Source organism: Rosa rugosa, chromosome 3, assembly GCF_958449725.1.
Source record: "Rosa rugosa chromosome 3, drRosRugo1.1, whole genome shotgun sequence".
NCBI lineage: Eukaryota > Viridiplantae > Streptophyta > Magnoliopsida > Rosales > Rosaceae > Rosa > Rosa rugosa.
Genome location: NC_084822.1, coordinates 21,426,648 through 21,445,082, shown reverse-complemented (window position 1 = coordinate 21,445,082; position 18,435 = coordinate 21,426,648). Strand labels below are relative to the sequence as shown.

The following is an 18,435-nucleotide window of genomic DNA, read 5'->3' as shown; positions in this document are numbered from 1 at the left end:
CTTACCACCGTCAGTTCGTCACGACGTCACCGTTGAAGAGAAAAAAGGAGTCTGTGCGGCCGTGCCAGGTAGAGAGAGTGAGAAGAGAGAGAGGGAGAGAGAGGCGAGGTTTAGTTTGTGTTTAGGTTTCTGAATTCTGATTGGGTATAGTTTTAGGACGAGTTAAAAAAAATAAAAAATAAAAAATAAAAATAAAATGCCGAATGGTCGACTGCCCAGCGCCTAGTCAAATCCGCCCAGCCCACCTAGGAACTGCCTAAACCTCCTAGGCGGCCGACTCTCACCCTCACGCCCTGCTCGATCGACTAGGCCATAATAGGAACGGGATGGAGCCGCCTAGGCCGTTTTTTAGAACCTTGAGAAATTCATTATCCAAATTCAGGACACCCTGAAAATGCTGGTAGTTTAAGAAATGTTTTAATAGGTATTTATTTGTTTGTTTGTTTTAGAAAAATGATCCAATTGTGAAATTGATGTATATGCTATTTCTGACCTCTATTAACAATATCAAAACCAAACAGGGATGCAATATTAGCAATAACGATAAGGATGTAGTAGCACCATCATCAATTGAATAATTAATGCATTAGCAAGTACCTTCTACTATTTTGATCAATATAAATTATGCATAGTTCTTATTGGGATTAATTCCTGTTTACCTACATGAACTTTCACTCATTATTCATGTTAGTCCCTGAACTTCCAATTTCATCAACAACACCCTTAAACTCTGAATTTTCATCAGCTGTGTCCAATTTCTTAAGCTCTGTCCAAATTGGACGTTAAACCTGACGTTCGGGCCCACTGTAAGGGCTAAAATGGTCAATTCAACGCAAAAAAAAAAATAGAACAAAAAATAGTAATACCACTTTAGGGGCTAATCTGACATCATTTTACCTCTGCTTCTTCATCCCCATGCCATCCTCCTCTTTGCAGTTCAACTCCATTCAATTTTCTTTTCTTTTTGTTTCAGATTCTAAGTACCCAAATAGCACCACCACCCCCATTTCCACCACGAGCTCCACAACCATGATCTGGACCCACTGCAGCCACCTCGATAGTCCAATTCGAGCGTCCATTCCCTCCCAGAAAACGACGTCGTCATCGTCGACCGCCGGCCTGAGGTGGCCTGACAGCGGAGTTCTGATTAGGTCATGATTTGGAGCATCACTGGTTTTGCAAGTTGGTGGTGTTGGTGAGTTTAGTATCTATATATAAGATCTTAAGTTGGAATTCATCTTTAAAATTGAGAAGTTTTTCTTATCTTCTTGATATATATATATATATATATATATATATATATATATATATATATATATATATATATATATACAGATGCTATCCAGAGCGAGGCCTCGCTCTGAAATTAAAGTGCAAGGTTGGAGTTTAGGGTCACTTTTCGGTCGCATATCCACATCTCGACCGTTCAGTTTTTAGGTACTGATATATAGATCATCTCTGCAAAATTTCAGCTAAATTGATAGTCGTTAAGGCATTGATAACTGCCTTAAAGCTAGTACGGTTCAGGTTTGACAGATTCAGTTCATCCATTGGTTTAAGCGAGTTAGATACCTTAAAGATCATCAATTTGGCTGAAATTTTGCAGAGATGATCTATATATCAGTATCTAAAAACTGAACGGTCGAGATGTGGATATGCGACCGAAAAGTGACCCTAAACTCTAACCTCGCACTTTAATTTCAGAACGAGGCCTCGCTCTGGATAGGATCTGTATATATATATATATATATATATATATATATATCTGAGGAAGCTAAGTTGATCATGGATTCTGGAGGTAATATGACTAGGTGTGCCGATGAAATGTTGAATGATTGTGTAAAATAAAGTGTTGATAGCATCAGAAATGCTCATCCCAATGTTTTCATCGAAGATTGGAAGTCCATCCTTGTCATGTTTAACTACTTGTTTAATGACTGCTCTAGAATCAAGTGTGAGATGTTTCTCCCACCAGGAATGAAGTATTCCTGTGAATCCTATGGAAAGGATGTCAATAATTTCAGGCTGGCTAAAATTATGTTTGGTGACACAGCTATTGGCCGCCATGGACATATGATGTAATTTATTTAATATTTCTTGTTCAGATAAATTATCAATGCTCCATTCGTACATTTTATCGGAAGAGACTGAAAACTGATTACTAGGATATGTATTGGGTTGAATATCTAATGGTAGAGGGTGTTCTGTCCAATTTTTGAAATTTCTTCTTTTTGGAAGAGCTATTCTGTGTATTTGGAGATCTCTAAATTTTTGATCTATTTTTGAAATCGTACTAGAATCATTGTCAGAATGGAAGGAAGATTCTGAAGATGATTCATGGATATGGATGACTGCAAGTTTACTTGGTTCAGCTTTTGTCTTTAGCTCTTTTAACATTTGTTCAATTTTTTGTGTAGTGGAGATAGGCTTGAGATCGGGTTTATTTATTTCACTGAAGTGAATTAATGGTGTTTCTGATTGTTTTTGGCATAGGATGCTTACTTTTGAAAAAATGTTATCTACTTTTGTTTCTATTTTGTCTAGTTGATTTCCTATAGTTACTAGGCTTTGGTTTGTATAATTATTTTGTTCAATAGTTTTTTTAGGAGGGCTCATGGATGCCCATTTGATCTTCCACCGCAACCTATAAAAGATGCAGTCACCTATTTCTCAACAGTCGGGAACTTCACAAACTATGGCACAAATTTCCCAGTCACATTGCATTTTATGGCCAAATACAAACTCCCTTGGATTTTAAAATGGCATTATGAATTAAAAGAACATATATATATATATATATATTTATGTATATATATATATATATATAGACACACACACACACCTCGCTCCTCGAAATCGACCTTGTCCGCTCCTTCTCCACCTCTTTCTCCCCAGCCCACTTAATTTCTTTCTCAGTTTGTTTGCATCGCTTTCTCTCTCTTTGGCTCCTCTGATACCAAACCCTAGAGAATACAATTTCTATCAAAAGAAAATACAAAAACACCTTAGGTAGCACAAAATCTCATCTGGGTTTTTTCAAAAGAACCTAAAAAAACTCTGATTTGGGTTGTGAAATATACCCAATTCCTTATCTGGGTTCTTCTAATTTCTTCACAAATTAAAGCCTCAAATTTGATTTGAGTATTAAATCAAATCCCAGCAAAATCCAATATAAAATTTTCTATCTTTTCTTAACCCTATATATATAATCACATGTAGAGATGGTAGTTTGCAGCGGTAATAAACCTCAGAAGATGGCGACTTTGTAGAAATTCAAGCTCCTAGCTCTGCACTGTGGATCGGCATAAAGGCCCACGTGGAGCCCCAAATGAGCCCGTTGATCGAGCTCCCTCACCGGAAACCCAGCCTGCTAATGCTACTCAGCCGGAGCGAGAGCCGGCGATAGACGAGACATGAGGACCAACCGGTGCCATAAGCTAGAGGACTCTATTTTTCTTTTCTTTTTTTCCATCATTGTTTTGCTACAACCAAGCTCCTCCTCCACTGACCTAGTCGGCGAGGGAGAGCAGCCCTTGGGTTTGGTAGAGTCACCGCAACCCGACTGGACAGAAGAGACAAGCTTGTGACTCGTGGACCCAACAAGCGAGTTGCGGTGAGTCGGTGTAGGGTGGTTGGGCTCCGCTGTGTCAGTGTACTACACAAATGGGTTGACCAGTGGTATGTGGAGGGCTTGCAGATAGAGAGACGAAGGTGAGGAAGATCGGGAAGAATTTAGTGTTTGGAGGAAAAATCTTGTAAATTGTCCAATCTTTTTTTGTTGTTGTTGAAATGTCCATTTTAGCCCTTATCGTAGGCCTGCACTTCATATTTAACATCCAATTTGGACAGAGCTCAAGAAATTGGACAGAGCTGATGAAAATTAGGAGTTCAAGGGTGTTGTTGATGAAATTGGAAGTTCAGGGACTAACATGAAGAATGAGTGAAAGTTCAGGTAGGTAAACAAGAATTAATTTTATTGCTAATCAGTAGCACACTCAATTTGAATATATGCAATAGCAATAATGAAACAAAATTTTGATTCATTATCAGCTAATCACAATAAACTATACATGCTTACCAGGCCCAATTTTTTCAAATTTTGTGATTAACTAAATTATATTGTAAGTCATCTCTCTCTCTCTCTGTACTAAAGAGCGGGGTTTCTGGGGTTGTGATGTTCCGTCCGGCGGCGCGTCCTTGTGACGTCGTCGTCGGACGGGCCCATATGGTTCGAGGTTTCTCCGAGGGGTCGATCGACATTGGCAATGGGTTGGAGGTGTTGGGATGCCAGCAATGACAACGGTTGCTGCAGATCTTTTGCGATCCCGGCTCGGATCGCCATGGAGTTTTAGCACGGCCTGTTAGGTGATAGCTGACCACCGGCTCATGGGTTTGTGGCTGCTGGTAGGGCAGTCTGTTGCAACGTTCTCTCTCGTTGTGACAAGGGATTCATGAAGTTCTGACGGAAGATCGACATATCGACCTGTGGTACGATCTGGATCTGCTTTGGATCTGGTGTGCTTCGTGGTCAAGTCGTCGTCATCGTCAGCCGGAGTTATACGCAGGTCGCAGCAGGGTGATATGGCGGTGGTTCCGATCTGGTGGCGCTCGGGATGGCTGTTGAGTGTCATTGTCGAGGAGACGCCAGTTTGTGTTGGGCCTCTGTTGGAAAGCTGCTAGGGTTTTCTTATGGGCTTTTTATTTCTTTTTTTTATTTTCCTGCTTTTTGTTAGTAATAAATCCCTACAATATACTGGTAGGGCGGGTTGGGCTTTTTGCCTTAGTGTGCACTCTCAGTGCCTTGTCAGCCCTAGAGAGGAGGCGAGTCTTTATCAAATGGGCGCAACCTCCTAGTGGCAGGATGAAACAAAGTGTCCTCAAAAGTTCTGGTCAACAGCATAGTGGGAAAGCAGTTTTTATTGTTTTATGGCTTTATATGAGCTTTATCTTTCCGGTATGTCACTATTGTGAAGCAAATGGCGTTGCCCAGTTATCTAGTATGTCAACCCTTGCTAGTTGGTGCATGTTTGAATACATAGGATCAGTGGGAGTTCCTGTTATTATTCGGGATATTCTCTCGTTACTAATTGTTCGAGGTTTAGGCTTTACGTCCCCCCCTTTGTATTCAGCAGTTTCATTAATGAAGGCTTGAGGGCAGCTGCACCAGCCCTTATTTCAAAAAAAAAAAAAAACTATACATGCTTTTGATTGCAAAACATGTAGTAGTATTTAATTTGAATATATGCAATAAAAATTGTGCATAATCATGTAGTAGTATTTATGGCCAATGACCATATCAACTATGCCTTAAGTTTTCTACCCTGCCCTCTATATATAGGCACCCCATTATAATTCAATAGGTCGTAAGATAAATCAATTTCTTGTATGAGAGAAATATCTTATTCCTGATTGGAAAAAACGTTGACATAAACCATTTCCAATTAGGAAGTTCAACCAACTCTCTCTCTCTCTCTCTCTCTCTCTCTCTCTCTCTCTCTCTCTCTCTCTCTCTCTCTCTCTCTCTCTCTCTCTCTCTCTCTCAAGCGTATCTTGTAAAATTTAATTGTTCAAAGAACGAGAAGGAAATGGAAGGTGTAGTCCAGAATTGAAAGAGTGCTCTGCTAGGGTTTCTTCCTTAGATGTGAAATTGGTCAAGCATCTCCATTCTCATAGAGTTTCGGGTGGGTCTTGACCTGCTTGGTCTTCTTCTAGTCATAGGTAGGTTGGATGATTCTAGTTCTCACTGGGCGATGGGATTTGGTGGACGTTTGCACAGGGGCAATGTGCCAGGCAAGGCGATTACAATTGCGCATGCGGGCACAATCCTAGGTTGCAAGGCCAATGGGGTGGACTTTGGTCCTGGTTAGTGGCGTGCGATGACTGAGGAGGGGTCGGCGGCTTCATCTTTGAAGATGGGAGGCAATGGTGGCGGCTTGTTCTCCACTGGTCTCAGTAAGGTTGAGGTAGCTTGTGGCGAGGCAGGAGACTTTGGGGAAAACGATTGTGGCTCGCCGGCACTGGATATTGGCTGGAGTGGTAACTTTGGAGGTAGTCAGATCGTGTAGGACAATTCCGGCGAATTTGGACTGCCGACGTGGTCTCTAGGTGTTGGAAAGGGCAAGGGTTTAGAGTTAGGGTCTCTACAGATGTTGGGCTTGGAGACGCTAGCTCTTAGGCCTTGTTTGTAGGCCTCTTTGGTTATGAAGGCTAGTGGTGAGCTGGGCTTGGAGGATTTTGTCAGTTGGGCTTGGAAGCTATTTCTTTTGAGTCTTGGGCTTGTCACTGAGCCTTGAGCTCTTCACATTAATAGTATAGTCTATTTTTTACTTGAACCCTGGGAAGCCTCCTCTGCATAGAGTGGTCCCTGGGTCGTTGAATAAGTTAGGGTGGTCCTCTTCTTTTGCCCTTACTTTGTCTTGGTTCTTCGGTTTTTGGTGCTTATTACTATGGTTATAGCATTTAGGTTGTTTTAGGGTAGCCTGGCATGACTTAATATTGACTTGGCCCTTGCGGGCAGGTCATGTTTGTTGTTACCTACATTTAGTTCTATAAAAAGCTTGACCTCCTATTGTAAAAAAGGAAATGAAAGAGTGTAGATATAATTTATCTTGACTATTCAATATCTTACAAAGGGAAGGAAAAAGGAAAAAAGAAAAGAAAAGGTGAAGATCTAAATTTATTTTCATGCATTGTTTTCTTCAGCTCCTTCATGTTGAGGACTAGTGTTCGCTAGTATTTGATGGTTCAAACTATCCGACTCAGTGCCAATATGCATTGGTATTATCAAAGATCGTTGATCAACTGCTGTTCCTTGTTCACCTAGTGAGTCGTTGAAATCTGAGTTAGATGCGTCATTTGGCGGGGTGCCAGTAACAATTACACTATCATCATCATGTGTACAAAAGTAAAGTGTTGATATGAGGAGAGCAAATAGTGAAGCGGCCCCGACAACTGAAAATAGACCCCAAAAGGTATCAAGCCCAAGCTTCTTGGACTCAGAGACCATTGGTTTAGTAGTTGAACACTCAGTTTGTTTACTGAACCATTTTTTTTCAATTTCTTTCATCTCGTCTCCCTCGGTCACGTTCAAAATTGCCCTTGAAATATCAGGTGCAAGAGGAGAACCTTTACGAAATACCTATAAAATAATAGAAAAGGAGAAAATTAAAAAGCATTCCAAATTAGTTTAAATTTAATAGAGTAGTACTACTTTGTATTAATAAATTTGAGAGGGAGATCTTACGAAGGCAAAACCATCAGTTTTAAATATTGGCCCAACCATGGTATATTTTGAGCAAAATTTTGCAAGAAAAAGCCTAATCAAGGGTGTTTCGTCAATGGCAGCGGAAATACCACCTTTTCTGCTCCCTTTTGTCAAAAGATCATCACACTCATCTATCGATTTATAAACCCTAATCATGGAAGGATCAAAACCACTTTGTATCAAAAGCTCATATACAAAAGAACCCTCCGGGTAGCCCACATACTCCTTGTTGTTTATAAGCTCGTTTATGTCGGTATAAGTTGGCTGGAGTTGTTGGATAGTTAATCGTGACGTTAGACTAGCCGTGTAGCTTTGTGTCAATATCATTATAACAAACACCCAGATGAGCACCACAAACCTTGCCGAATTGCTAACCACTCTCTCTCCTGTATATTGATGTCAAAATTTTAAGTTTGCCAATACAAGCTCTCTCTACATGTACGATAACCATTAGAGTTTCAAGATGAAGTACATAGCTAAGTTTCAGTCATGCAATTCGGTCATGCACATATAAAAATCAATATCTATCAAGTTCACAAAACATATATATACTTTGCGACAGAGTCCTAGGAAGCTTTGACAGGAGCAATAGTCGACATAAAAATGCTTTACTTGTGTTAAACCGTTTAGTGGTAGAAATTCCAGATTTGACATTTAAGAATAAAATCTTTTTCACACATGTTAAATGTCATATTTTCCTGGAGTATATATTTTACTTACTTTGCGAGAAAGTGATTGTTGAGAATGAAAACCAAAAGCTTGTGCTGATTTGACGCCAAGGATTTCCGCGAAAGTCTCCATTAATACGATGTTCCAGAAACCAAATCACAAAAGCTATGAAGATAAAACAGCAAACAGTTGAGAGCCAAAGGTCCTTGGCCAAAGGTTGCAAGAAGAACCACGCGTTTTTACTCTTGTTCTGATCTTTCATTGGCACCAACATCCCTACTCCTGATTCGGTGAAAGGCAATGTGAAGTCCACATACAAAGACCTGTTTCCTCTAATTGTCGTCGCTGCTACTACAGCGTCGAAGTTCTGCCAACGTGCAAAAGTGAACTGCTAATTTCGTTTCATTGAGTTCTAGAAATTAACTTTGATGCAATCATAAGAAATGAAATTTTGAGAGCTGATAATTCAAGTACTACTTACCCCAAGAAAAACTTGCTGAACCAAATCATTATATGTGCTAGCAGGAGTCCCGTCAGGCTTGCTCAAAGCAAAGGGAATGAAGTCATAAGTAACAGCATATGGTAATTTTTGTATTGCAGCATTAAATATGTCTATACACGAACCAGTTGCTTCTGTTGTATTTGTGATGGGATCAAGTACCACCTTAACAAATTCAGGAAAACCATTATCCACAGGAACTCCTACTCTCAACTTTTTCCCATTTGTGGGGATCTCCCATCCCTTTGGAATAGAGGTAGAATCTCCGGGCCATATAATAGATCTTAATCCCACATTGTTTGCGTTTGTAGAATTGAGTGAAATCTTTTTCAAAAGTCCACCCTGTGATGTCCAAAATCCAATAGTTCTTACTGCTCCATCACCATTCACATTCACTATTTCGAATGCTGAAGATTGTAACTCCCCATTAACAAAACTGAAATCTCCAGTTAGACCTTTAAATCTAGTACGTGACAAGGATTGGCGAAGTAGTTGGCCACTTTGGGAGACCCTAAAAGTTTCAAGATCAATTGATGAGTTGATCATGGAGGTATTACTGGTAGTGTTTTGGAAGCCAAATATTGTAGTGCCAACATTTTCAATTGCCGTGGCTAAGGCATAAGTAGCATCATAAGCCCAAAGTCCAAAGAAATCTAATTCGGCAGTATCAATGGCTGGATTTTCCTGTTGGAATTTCCTTCTCCATCGTACTCGAAAGTCGATGAGTTCTTTTGTTCTTGGCACATAAGGCCTCACTCCTAATGAGCCTTCCATGGAATTCATGACTGAATCATTCAATGTACTTAAATAATTGGTTAATCCATCAGTCATGATCCAAACATAGCCTTCATTCATCATTCCTAGCTCTCGTGCTTTGCCAAAAACTCGAGAACCAAGATCATAAGACATGTGGACAATGAAGACTCGAGTTTGCATTGTCATCAATTTGTAAAGCTCTGCAACAAGTTGATCATCAGTGGCCATTGGGGGTATGACACTTCGGTAAGGGATACGAGCCTTGACTTGTTGCAAGGCATCAACCAAGTAAGGTAATACTCCCTCTCCAAACTGATTGTCTACATAGATTGGCACAGCTTCTCTCCATCCAAAATTTTTGATGATATTACTTATGGCTCTTACTTGAGAGGAATCAATTTCTGTTGCTCGAAAAAAATATGGACTACCTTTCGAACTAAGGGAAGGACTTGTTGCCAAAAAAGAGATTAAGGGAACCTGAGCTTTGTCTCCAAGATCAATTAGAAAGTTGGCTTGCATTGATGATTTTGGTCCAATTATTGCTTGCACTTGAACATTCTTTATTAAATCCAAACCTGGTTTTCCATATAAAAAAGAGAAAGGATTAATTGCAAAATACCTCTCAAATTATGAGACTATTTTTATTTTCAACTACTCAATTTTTGCATTTGCCTACCTTAAATTTCACTGCGTTAGTATTTTGATACCTTAACTACTAACACTGTTAAATTTTGCTGATATTGGGCATGGGCTCAGGTCCCAACTGGTTTTATGTTATGCTTTATTTTATGTTTTATTGCTTTTTATGTTTAATTAGATGTGGCTTATTGCCAGCAATAGGTCCGATCCTATCTCTATATGATAGGGCGACGTGAGCTTGGTTCCAGTATGCACACTCAGTGTGCCTTGTTTGGCCTAGCGGGGCGGCGAGTCATTTACTTGATCAAATGGACACAACCTCCTAGTGGCAGGATGAAATGGAGTATCGCTGGATTTGTATCCATACAGCAACATAGTAGGAAAGCTGTGTTATTTGCAATTATGTTTTTTCGTAATAGAGTAATCTTTCCGTTATGTCACCGCTTTAGTTAAAGCAAATGGAGTAGCCTGTTGCACTCTTCGCTAATTGGTGCTTGTTAGAATATAGACTTAGTGGAGACTTTTGATATTATTTCAGGATGTTTTCTTGATGCTTATTGTAATATTGGGCTCAGGCTCTACGTTCCCCCCCCCCCCCCCCCCCCCCCCGCCCCGGCAGCGCCCTTTGTATTACATGCAATTTCATTAATGAAGGCTTGAGGGCAGCCGCACCAGCCCCATTTCAAAAAATAATAATAATAATAATATTGCTGATATTCAAGGGCATTTTTGTCAATTCACCATTTTATATAATTAAATAAAATTTCTTCATTGAACTTTGTTATTAAATTTTTTTAGGATTTTTTCTTGGATTTCTCAAACCCGAGAACGCTTGTTCAAGGTATGCCATGACCAAGGAGTTTTTGTGATTGAATTTTTTGTTTCTTGGCTTCTAATTTATTTAATTACTTTAGTATTTGGTCATCTTTTATTATCTTGTTAAAATACCAAAAAAGTATATGCAAATATTTTTTTTTTATCAAATAAACAACTCAAATGCTACAACTAGTATTTCGTGATTCGAGCCCATAACCTCCCACTTACGATGGAGAGACTATGCCACTAGACCAAATGGTATTGGACATATGCAAATATTTCTAATCATTTTCATCCATAATAATTTATGTTTCAAAAAATATAGTGCAAGTGTTTGTTGAATATTTTCACAAACTATTAATATTTGGAGAAGCATCTGTTTCAGAATGTGCTACTCTCAAGTCCATCCTGAATGTTTATGAGTGTGCTTCTGGTCAAAAGATTAACCTGGAAAAGAGCAGTGTTGTCTTCAGTAAGAATGTGCATCCTGATTTTAAAGCTAATTTAGCTGCTATTTTAGGGGTGCAGTGCGTTGAGGATCATGACAGATATATATCTAGGGCTACCCTTTCATGTTGGGAAATCAAAAACAGCAATTTTCTCTTACTTAAAAGAACGACTGACAAAGAAGTTGATCAGCTGGCGTACCAAAATCTTGAGTTCTGCTGGTAAGGAGATTCTAATTAAGGCTGTGGCACAAGTTATTCCAAATTATGTTATGAGCTGTTATATGCTTCCTAAAGGTCTCTGTGATGACATGCATCAACTCTATGCTCAATTCTTTTGGGGAGGTTCAGATTCTAATCGCAAAATTCATTGGAGGTCTTGGGAAAGGATGTGTCTGTCTAAAAGTGAGGGAGGCTTAGGCTTCAAGAATCTGCATGCCCATAATATATCTATGCTTGCAAAACAGGGGTGGAGGCTGATCACTAATACTAACTCATTATTGTCTAAATTGCTTAAAGCTAGATACTTTCTGAATGATTCTTTTTTGGATGCAGATATGGGGGATTCCCCTTACTTTGCATGGAGAAGCATTATGGAAGCTAGAACTGTGCTTCAGGTTGGTTTACGTTGGCAGGTTGGCATTGGCACCTCAATCAATATTTGGAATGACCAGTGGATTCCAAATATCTCTTATCATCAATTGCGCAGACCGACTGCTTGTGACATTGAGTCTGTCTCTTCTTTGATTGATGCAAATACTAGGAGTTGGAGGGTGGATGTTTTGCACCTTCTCTTTTCTCAGGAAGCTGTTGATGCTATTATGTGTATTCCTCTCAGTAGCAGAAATAGGAGAGACCGCTTGAGTTGGAAGTTTGAGAAGAGAGGCAGGTTTTCTACTAAATCCGCCTATTTTGCAGCTAGGGATTTGGTGATGGGGGATTTCTTTGCTTCTTCCTCTCTTAGTGACCCTTTCAGTACTGATTGGAAGACATTATGGAAAGCTAATATCCCCGGGAAGGTTTCTATCTGTATTTGGAGAGCAAGTCTTAACGTGCTACCAACAAGAGAGAGTTTAAGTAAGAAGGGCTATACTAGTGATATGGGTTGTCTGCTTTGCTCACCCCAGGTATAGAGTTTTGGACATGTGCTATGTGGTTGTCCTACTGCGCAGGAAATCCTTGCAGCTCCTCCTTTCTCTATTCAGGTTCCCATTACTCCTTCTTTTATTTTCAAGGAATGGTTACTGGAACAGGCATCCAGTCTCTCATCTGAAATTTTTTCTAAGATGCTAATGATCCTATGGGGGCTTTGGAAAAATAGGAATGATAAATTGTGGAATGATAATGCTAAACAAGCACCAGTAATTGTTGCTTGCACTATGGCTTGGTATGAAAAGTTTCTTCAAGCTAATAGAAGCATGACACCGGTAACCTGCAAGAGGACGAAAGCTAATGCATCCTGGTCCCCTCCCATGGTTGGTATGTTGTGTTTGAATGTTGATGGTGCTTATGTTCCTTCATTACAGCATGGAGGCATTGGAGGTGTTCTGCATAATGAGAAGGGTGAGTTTATTGTTGGCTTTGCTTATAGGGTGCCTAATGTGTCTTCTGCTTATCATACTGAGTTGCTTGCTATTAAATCTGGGTTGGAGATCATCTAGGCACTTGGTATAACAAATGTTGCTTTAATGAGTGATTGTTTAGAGGTTGTTAAGGATGTGACAGCAGACGACCAAGATTTTTCTCCTTTGGGCACTATTGTTGAAGAAATTAAAGGTTTGTTAGGTGAATTGCATTCTATAGGTGTTAATCATACTTATAGAACTGCTAACCATATTGCTCATAGATTAGCAAGTTTTGGTTTTGATTCTGACATTCATATGGAATGGTTCTTTCAAGCTCCAGAGTCTATTCTGGATGCCCTACAGTACGATTGTAATTGTATAAATCATTAATACAATTTCATCTTTACTTCAAAAAAAAAAATTAATATTTGGTAACTTCAAAAAAATATATATTATTTAAAGTAAATGGTAAAAGTCATAATTTTATTAAAGTGACAAAAATGCCCTAAAAAATTTAATGGTGTTAGTGGTCAAGGTATCAAATTGTTAACTGTATGAGACTTAAGGTATGCAAATGCAAAAATGTAATAGTAGGGTATGAAAATGAAAAGAGAAAAATATACAAATGGTACCCGAACTAAGGGTCATTCTTAACTTCAGTACCCGACTATGCAAAACTATTACTTTGGCACCCCAAGTTTGAAGTCCGACCCAATAATGGTACACACCGTCCTTAACAGAGTTAAGTCTCAAGCCACGTGGCAAACCATGAGGGGTAATTGGGTCATTTTGATACCCATCTATCTCCTTCACCTATTCTCTGCGTACCCACCCATCAATCTCACCACACCCATTTTCTTCCTTCCAAAAATAGTAGCCAACCAACCTCTTCCTCACTCTCATTCTCTCTAGCTTCGAACACACCACCACCTCCTCATCCCTTACTCTTCTATCAATTGTTCATCCTCATTGCTCGCTCAAATTTCATCATTTCCTCAAAGATTTGGGTTTAGGTAGAAGTGAAAAAATGGGTGAGGTTGAGAGATGGTAATGACTAATGAGTGGTGGCGGTGCTCTGTTTTCAAGGGAGAGATGAGTTAATGGGGTGGCTGATGTTCACCATTGGAAACCGATTCAACAAAATCAAGGACTATCAAAGAAGAACACAGGATAAAGAGATATATAAGGGTAGGAACGTCTCATGTTTAGAAAATTAGTAAAAATTCATTTTAAGATAAATGAACTTAAAACTTTCCAGATGCAAAGTTGATATGTTAAGGTACAACATACTAAAATTTCAAGCAAATTGGAGTTCGGAAAGTATGGGAAAAGATGGATGAAAACAAACTAAACTGTGCAGTTTTCCTAAAAATTCGAGCAGCATTCTATCAACTTGGGAAATTTGTCAAAAATTCATTTTGACTCCGATTGACATCAAACCAATTGGTGATGAATGCTTGACATGCCTAGGTTTATGAACTAAAATCTCAACATAAGCACAATCAAGAGCCATATGAATTTCATAAGTAAAAGTCCAGAAGGTCAGGTTCTGATATGAATGAACTTTGAGTATGAATAAACCTTGACAACGTTTTGATATCATTATGGGAAGGACTGAGTCATATCCGGTGCAAATGGTAAGTTTAAGTATCACAAATCTTAATGACTATGAGATTCTATGTGAAAATTGAACTAGAAAAGGGAGGGAAAAGGAATGGATAATTGATGGGTCTCAGATGTGTCGCGAGAGAAAGGAGAAAGGAATTATATGAATGGGTGAGGGTGGCGTGTCTCCTTCATTCTAACATAATATGAAGACGATCGATCGCATCCATGACCTTGATCTCGTCATTCGGTGAGATGAGTTGGAGGTTGCACATAGAGAATGAGAGAGAGGTGAACAATGAGGGAGAGAGAGATCAAGCTGCTATGTATAAGAAATAGAGAGAGAGGAAAAAAATAAAAATAAAAAGTCTAGGTTAAGATGGAGTGACCCAATTACCCCTCAAAATATGACACATGACAAAAGACTTAACGTTGTTATGGACGGTGTGTACCATTCTTGAGTCGGGCTTCAAATTTGAGGTACCAAAATGATAATTTTGCATAGTCGGGTACTGAAGTTAAGAGTGGGCCTTAGTTCGGGTACTGTTTGTATATTCAGGAATTTGATTCTACAACCAAATTCACACACACCTTTTAGATTAAACCCATCTATAAGATTGTTTTAATATACACCCAAACCTATTAATTAGGTTTATCTATAAAAAAAAAAACCTATTAAATAGGATAAATATTAAAACCCATTGTTGTTAAGAATTACTAAAGCTGTCACCATCCCCAAATTTTCTGCAGATGCAAGTCTTGAAACGGTTGCGCAAAGACATTGCCCAAAATTAATCAACTCTTGATTCCAGCAATTGAAATCAATACCTGGGTTGGAGGTTATGTAATCTCCACATTCAAAAGCTAGAATTATAGGTGCCTAAGTCATTCTCTGAATGATTTAGATACAAATTGTGAACTCCCTGAATGATAGGTACCTAAATCATTTGCTTATGTTAAAACCCACACGATGTTTAACACCTGAATGATAGACAAAATTATGCAATTTTACCAATGGTTCATTCTACCTAAGTTATTCCCTGATTAATAGGTACAAATTGTGAACTCCTGAATGATAGGTACATAAATTATTTGCTTATGTTAAAACTCACATGATATTTAACACCTGTATGTACGATAGGAAAAATTATACAGTTAGGCCTATGCTTCATCTAGAAATACCAAAATTAACAAGTGAAAGTTAATGACAATGGTGTTGGATTATTCTATTTCATTTCCGGTAAATGAGGTGAAATGAATATTTTACTAAAAAGTCAACAGCTATATTTGAGGTAAAATATTCCTATTCAATCAGAAGGGTAAAATAGTCAAACTAAAAAATCATAATTATAGAATTAAAATCTATAAGGAATGTTTAATTATGTAAATGGGTTAAAAAGTCGGCTTTTTCTCTCTGCTAGGGTTTCTCTCTGGCTGAGAAACTGATCGAGAACAGCTTCGTGATGGCGGCGGGGGAAGCGGCGTCGACGCTTGCCCTGGCGGAGGAGGCCGTGGTGAGCCTGATTGGGGGCGAAGAAGCACTCCAGGATCCCTACTTTTATCTTTGTGGCCGGCTACTAGCTCCAAAACGTCCCGTGGCCGTCCCATCGTTTGCGGCGGCGCTTTCAGGAGTGTGGCGACTCAAGGAAAGGGTTTTGATTCGTGAAGAGAAGGCAGGGGTCTTCGTATTTCAATTTAAGGCATTGGAGGAGAAGGACCGCGTTCTTCACGGTGGTCCTTGGTTCTTCAGTGGTTCTATGCTTTTCTTGGCTGACTACGACGACATTGGATCGGTCGAGGCAGTCTCCCTTCAATCCTTGGAACTTTGGATAGCCGTGACAGGGCTTCGAGTTGCTATGCGCAATGAGCGAGCTTTAACTCTAATCGGGAATGATCTGGGGGCCTTGGTGAAGGTAGATGCGGCAGCGTTGAAGCGGAAGGATCCCGTCCAACGGATCCGGGTTGTCCATGACGTGCGTCGGAGGATTTGGGCACGACGTACGTACTATTTCTCGCCGGAGGTTTCTGTTCTGCTGGAATTCAGGTATGAGAAATGTCATGGCATATGCCCGGATTGTGGGTTGTTTGGTCATGGTGGTGGTGCCTGTGACAAGGGGCTGTTGCCGATGCCTGTGGCGGTGTCGCTGGTGCCGGAGACGCTGCAACCGAACCCGGACTTGGGTTCCCTGGCCTCGGAGAAACCAGCAGAGGCGGTGGTGATGGTTGGGCCGGAGAGGGCAGATAGACCGGAGGCGGAACTAGCGGCTGCTGCAAGTTTGGAGGCCCCGGTGTTTTCGGCGGGAAACCATCACTTCAAATTAGGGTTGACCTCGAGGCCAGAGTTGACTGCGCAAAGTGGTTGGCTGGGTAAGGTTGTTGGGCTCCAACCTGGGGATGGGCTCGTTGACCGTGGGTCTGCTTTGACTTTGGATGGGAATGTTGGTGGGTCAACTGCACTTGGGTCACATGGGACAGAGGCTATCTACCCAAAAACTTTGGGGATACGCAAATGGTGCCGTGGTGAATGGAGTATGGAGAAGCGACATAAGCCAATCTTGGCGGAGATCCCTCATGAATTTCATCTTGGTGAACTTGTGGAGGTCCCAATTAATGTTGGGAAGACTCCGAAGAAAAAGGGTCGACCAAAGGGTCGTTGGAATAAGCCAAAGTCTCAAGATGGAGAGCTGGAGAGCAAAAAGACCAACCTGAGGTTGTTGGATGCTGAGGAGCCTGAGACAGGGACCAACTCCGACCCCCAGGGGAAGGAGAAGGTACTTGCTTAAGGTACAAAATTTCAAGACATTCTGAACTTCAAGCCTTCTCAAGTGGGAGTGACCTCTATATACTTTCTAAGATGTTTCTAGTTGATATGTGTACCACAATTGAGTGCTGGCAGATTAGACTAGATGAATGATTTTACCTTAGGAAGTGAGATTATTCTTGCTTAGTTTGTTAGCTTGCTGTTTCAGCGAGCGACCATTTAGACTTTAATGAGTTTAGGTGTGACTTAGATAGGATATCCGGTTTGTTCCGGCTCTTCTTATGTAAGTTCTGTTAGACTCTGACTTGTTTTCATGGTTTTGATATCTAATTAAATCAAATCCTTTCAAAAAAAAATTATGTAGATGGGTTTAGATTAAAATAAAATATAGGAATGAATTTTTCCTAATAAGAGCTTCATTTTTTGAGTTTTTTTTTTCTAATTTTCTCTTGTATATTTTTCTCAAGTGAAAATGACCTCATAGATCGGGGTACATTTTGTAATTAATCCAAAGAGAAATAGGACATAACAAGTTGCAACTTTGTGCCACCAACTAAATGAAGAGATAGCTTAAATTATACAGTATTATACAAGTGAAAGAGTTAAAACTGGACACCAAGCTTTAGCTAACTAGAAATTCAGCGCAAAAGTCATTGCAAAAAGTCTGAATGAAACTCAAATTAACACGAGATGGAGAAAGAGAAGCACCTGCAGCAGCTGCATCCACAACATCTGCTCTAGAGTCCCGAATGTTCAAAACCAGCCTCGTCGACTTACTGGAATCAGGAGAGGTATGAAAGTCTGAGAGGGCCATGTTGATGCAGCTTAACCAAACTTTTGCAGTTATTGAATCAAGATCATCAAGAATTACACCGACATTAACTGCGATAGTACTTGTGTTCTGCTCAACGGCTGTGGCCAAGGAAAAATTAAGAGATACAAGGAAGAGTAAGAAAGAACAAGTTAGGTAGTTGGTTGGTTTCGTCTTCTTCATGTTATTTCTAATTGTGATCCTCTGCAAGATTCTAAGATGACATTTATACAAAGCTAGGATGGGTGCCAAACAGCCGGCTGACCCGGAAATTCTGATTCTAGCTCGGAAACACATGCATGTATTGGTATAAAATACATGTGTTGCTTCAATTAATTGTCAGAAACAATTGATTGAAAGAAGTAAGGCATAGCTGAGTACGTAAGTTTCGTTTACTTTGACGAAATCAAATTAAGCATTTGTAATGTGCATAGTGCGTACTACGGGAATGTGATTTTGAATTTGTTTTTCTAATGCAATTGGGATATGAAAAATATTAGATAGTCAAATAGTCAGCAAGCTTAAACTAGCAATTGGTGTTAACCTTCGGAAGAAATTTACAATGGTGGACTTCATAATTAAAAATGGCACCAATGGGTGTGGG

At 39.8% G+C, this 18,435-nt stretch overlaps 1 protein-coding gene across 2 annotated transcripts; it reads right to left on the bottom strand.

The window, feature by feature from the left end:
* Positions 1-6,583: 6,583 nt before the first annotated feature.
* On the bottom strand, positions 6,584-18,203 carry LOC133735941 (glutamate receptor 2.1-like). 2 transcript variants are annotated; one of them, XM_062163382.1, is made up of 5 exons: positions 17,729-18,203; positions 8,415-9,763; positions 7,985-8,321; positions 7,244-7,650; positions 6,584-7,138 (listed from the first exon to the last, which is right to left on the bottom strand). In XM_062163382.1, the coding sequence occupies exons 1-5, from the start codon at positions 18,126-18,128 to the stop codon at positions 6,683-6,685; spliced, it is 2,949 nt and encodes a 982-aa protein (XP_062019366.1). In that variant the 5' UTR covers positions 18,129-18,203; the 3' UTR covers positions 6,584-6,682. The 2 variants fall into 2 exon arrangements, with proteins under 2 accessions (XP_062019366.1, XP_062019367.1); XM_062163383.1 differs by having other exon boundaries at positions 7,985-8,300.
* Positions 18,204-18,435: the final 232 nt, after the last annotated feature.

Coding starts and splice junctions, on each gene's coding strand:
- LOC133735941 (XM_062163382.1), bottom strand. CDS start 18,128: ATGTGTTTCCGAGCTAGAATCAGAATTTCCGGGTCAGCCGGCTGTTTG. Junction 8,322..8,414: donor TTCAGCAAGTTTTTCTTGGG/GTAAGTAGTACT, acceptor CGAAATTAGCAG/TTCACTTTTGCACGTTGGCA. Junction 7,139..7,243: donor AAACTGATGGTTTTGCCTTC/GTAAGATCTCCC, acceptor ATTATTTTATAG/GTATTTCGTAAAGGTTCTCC.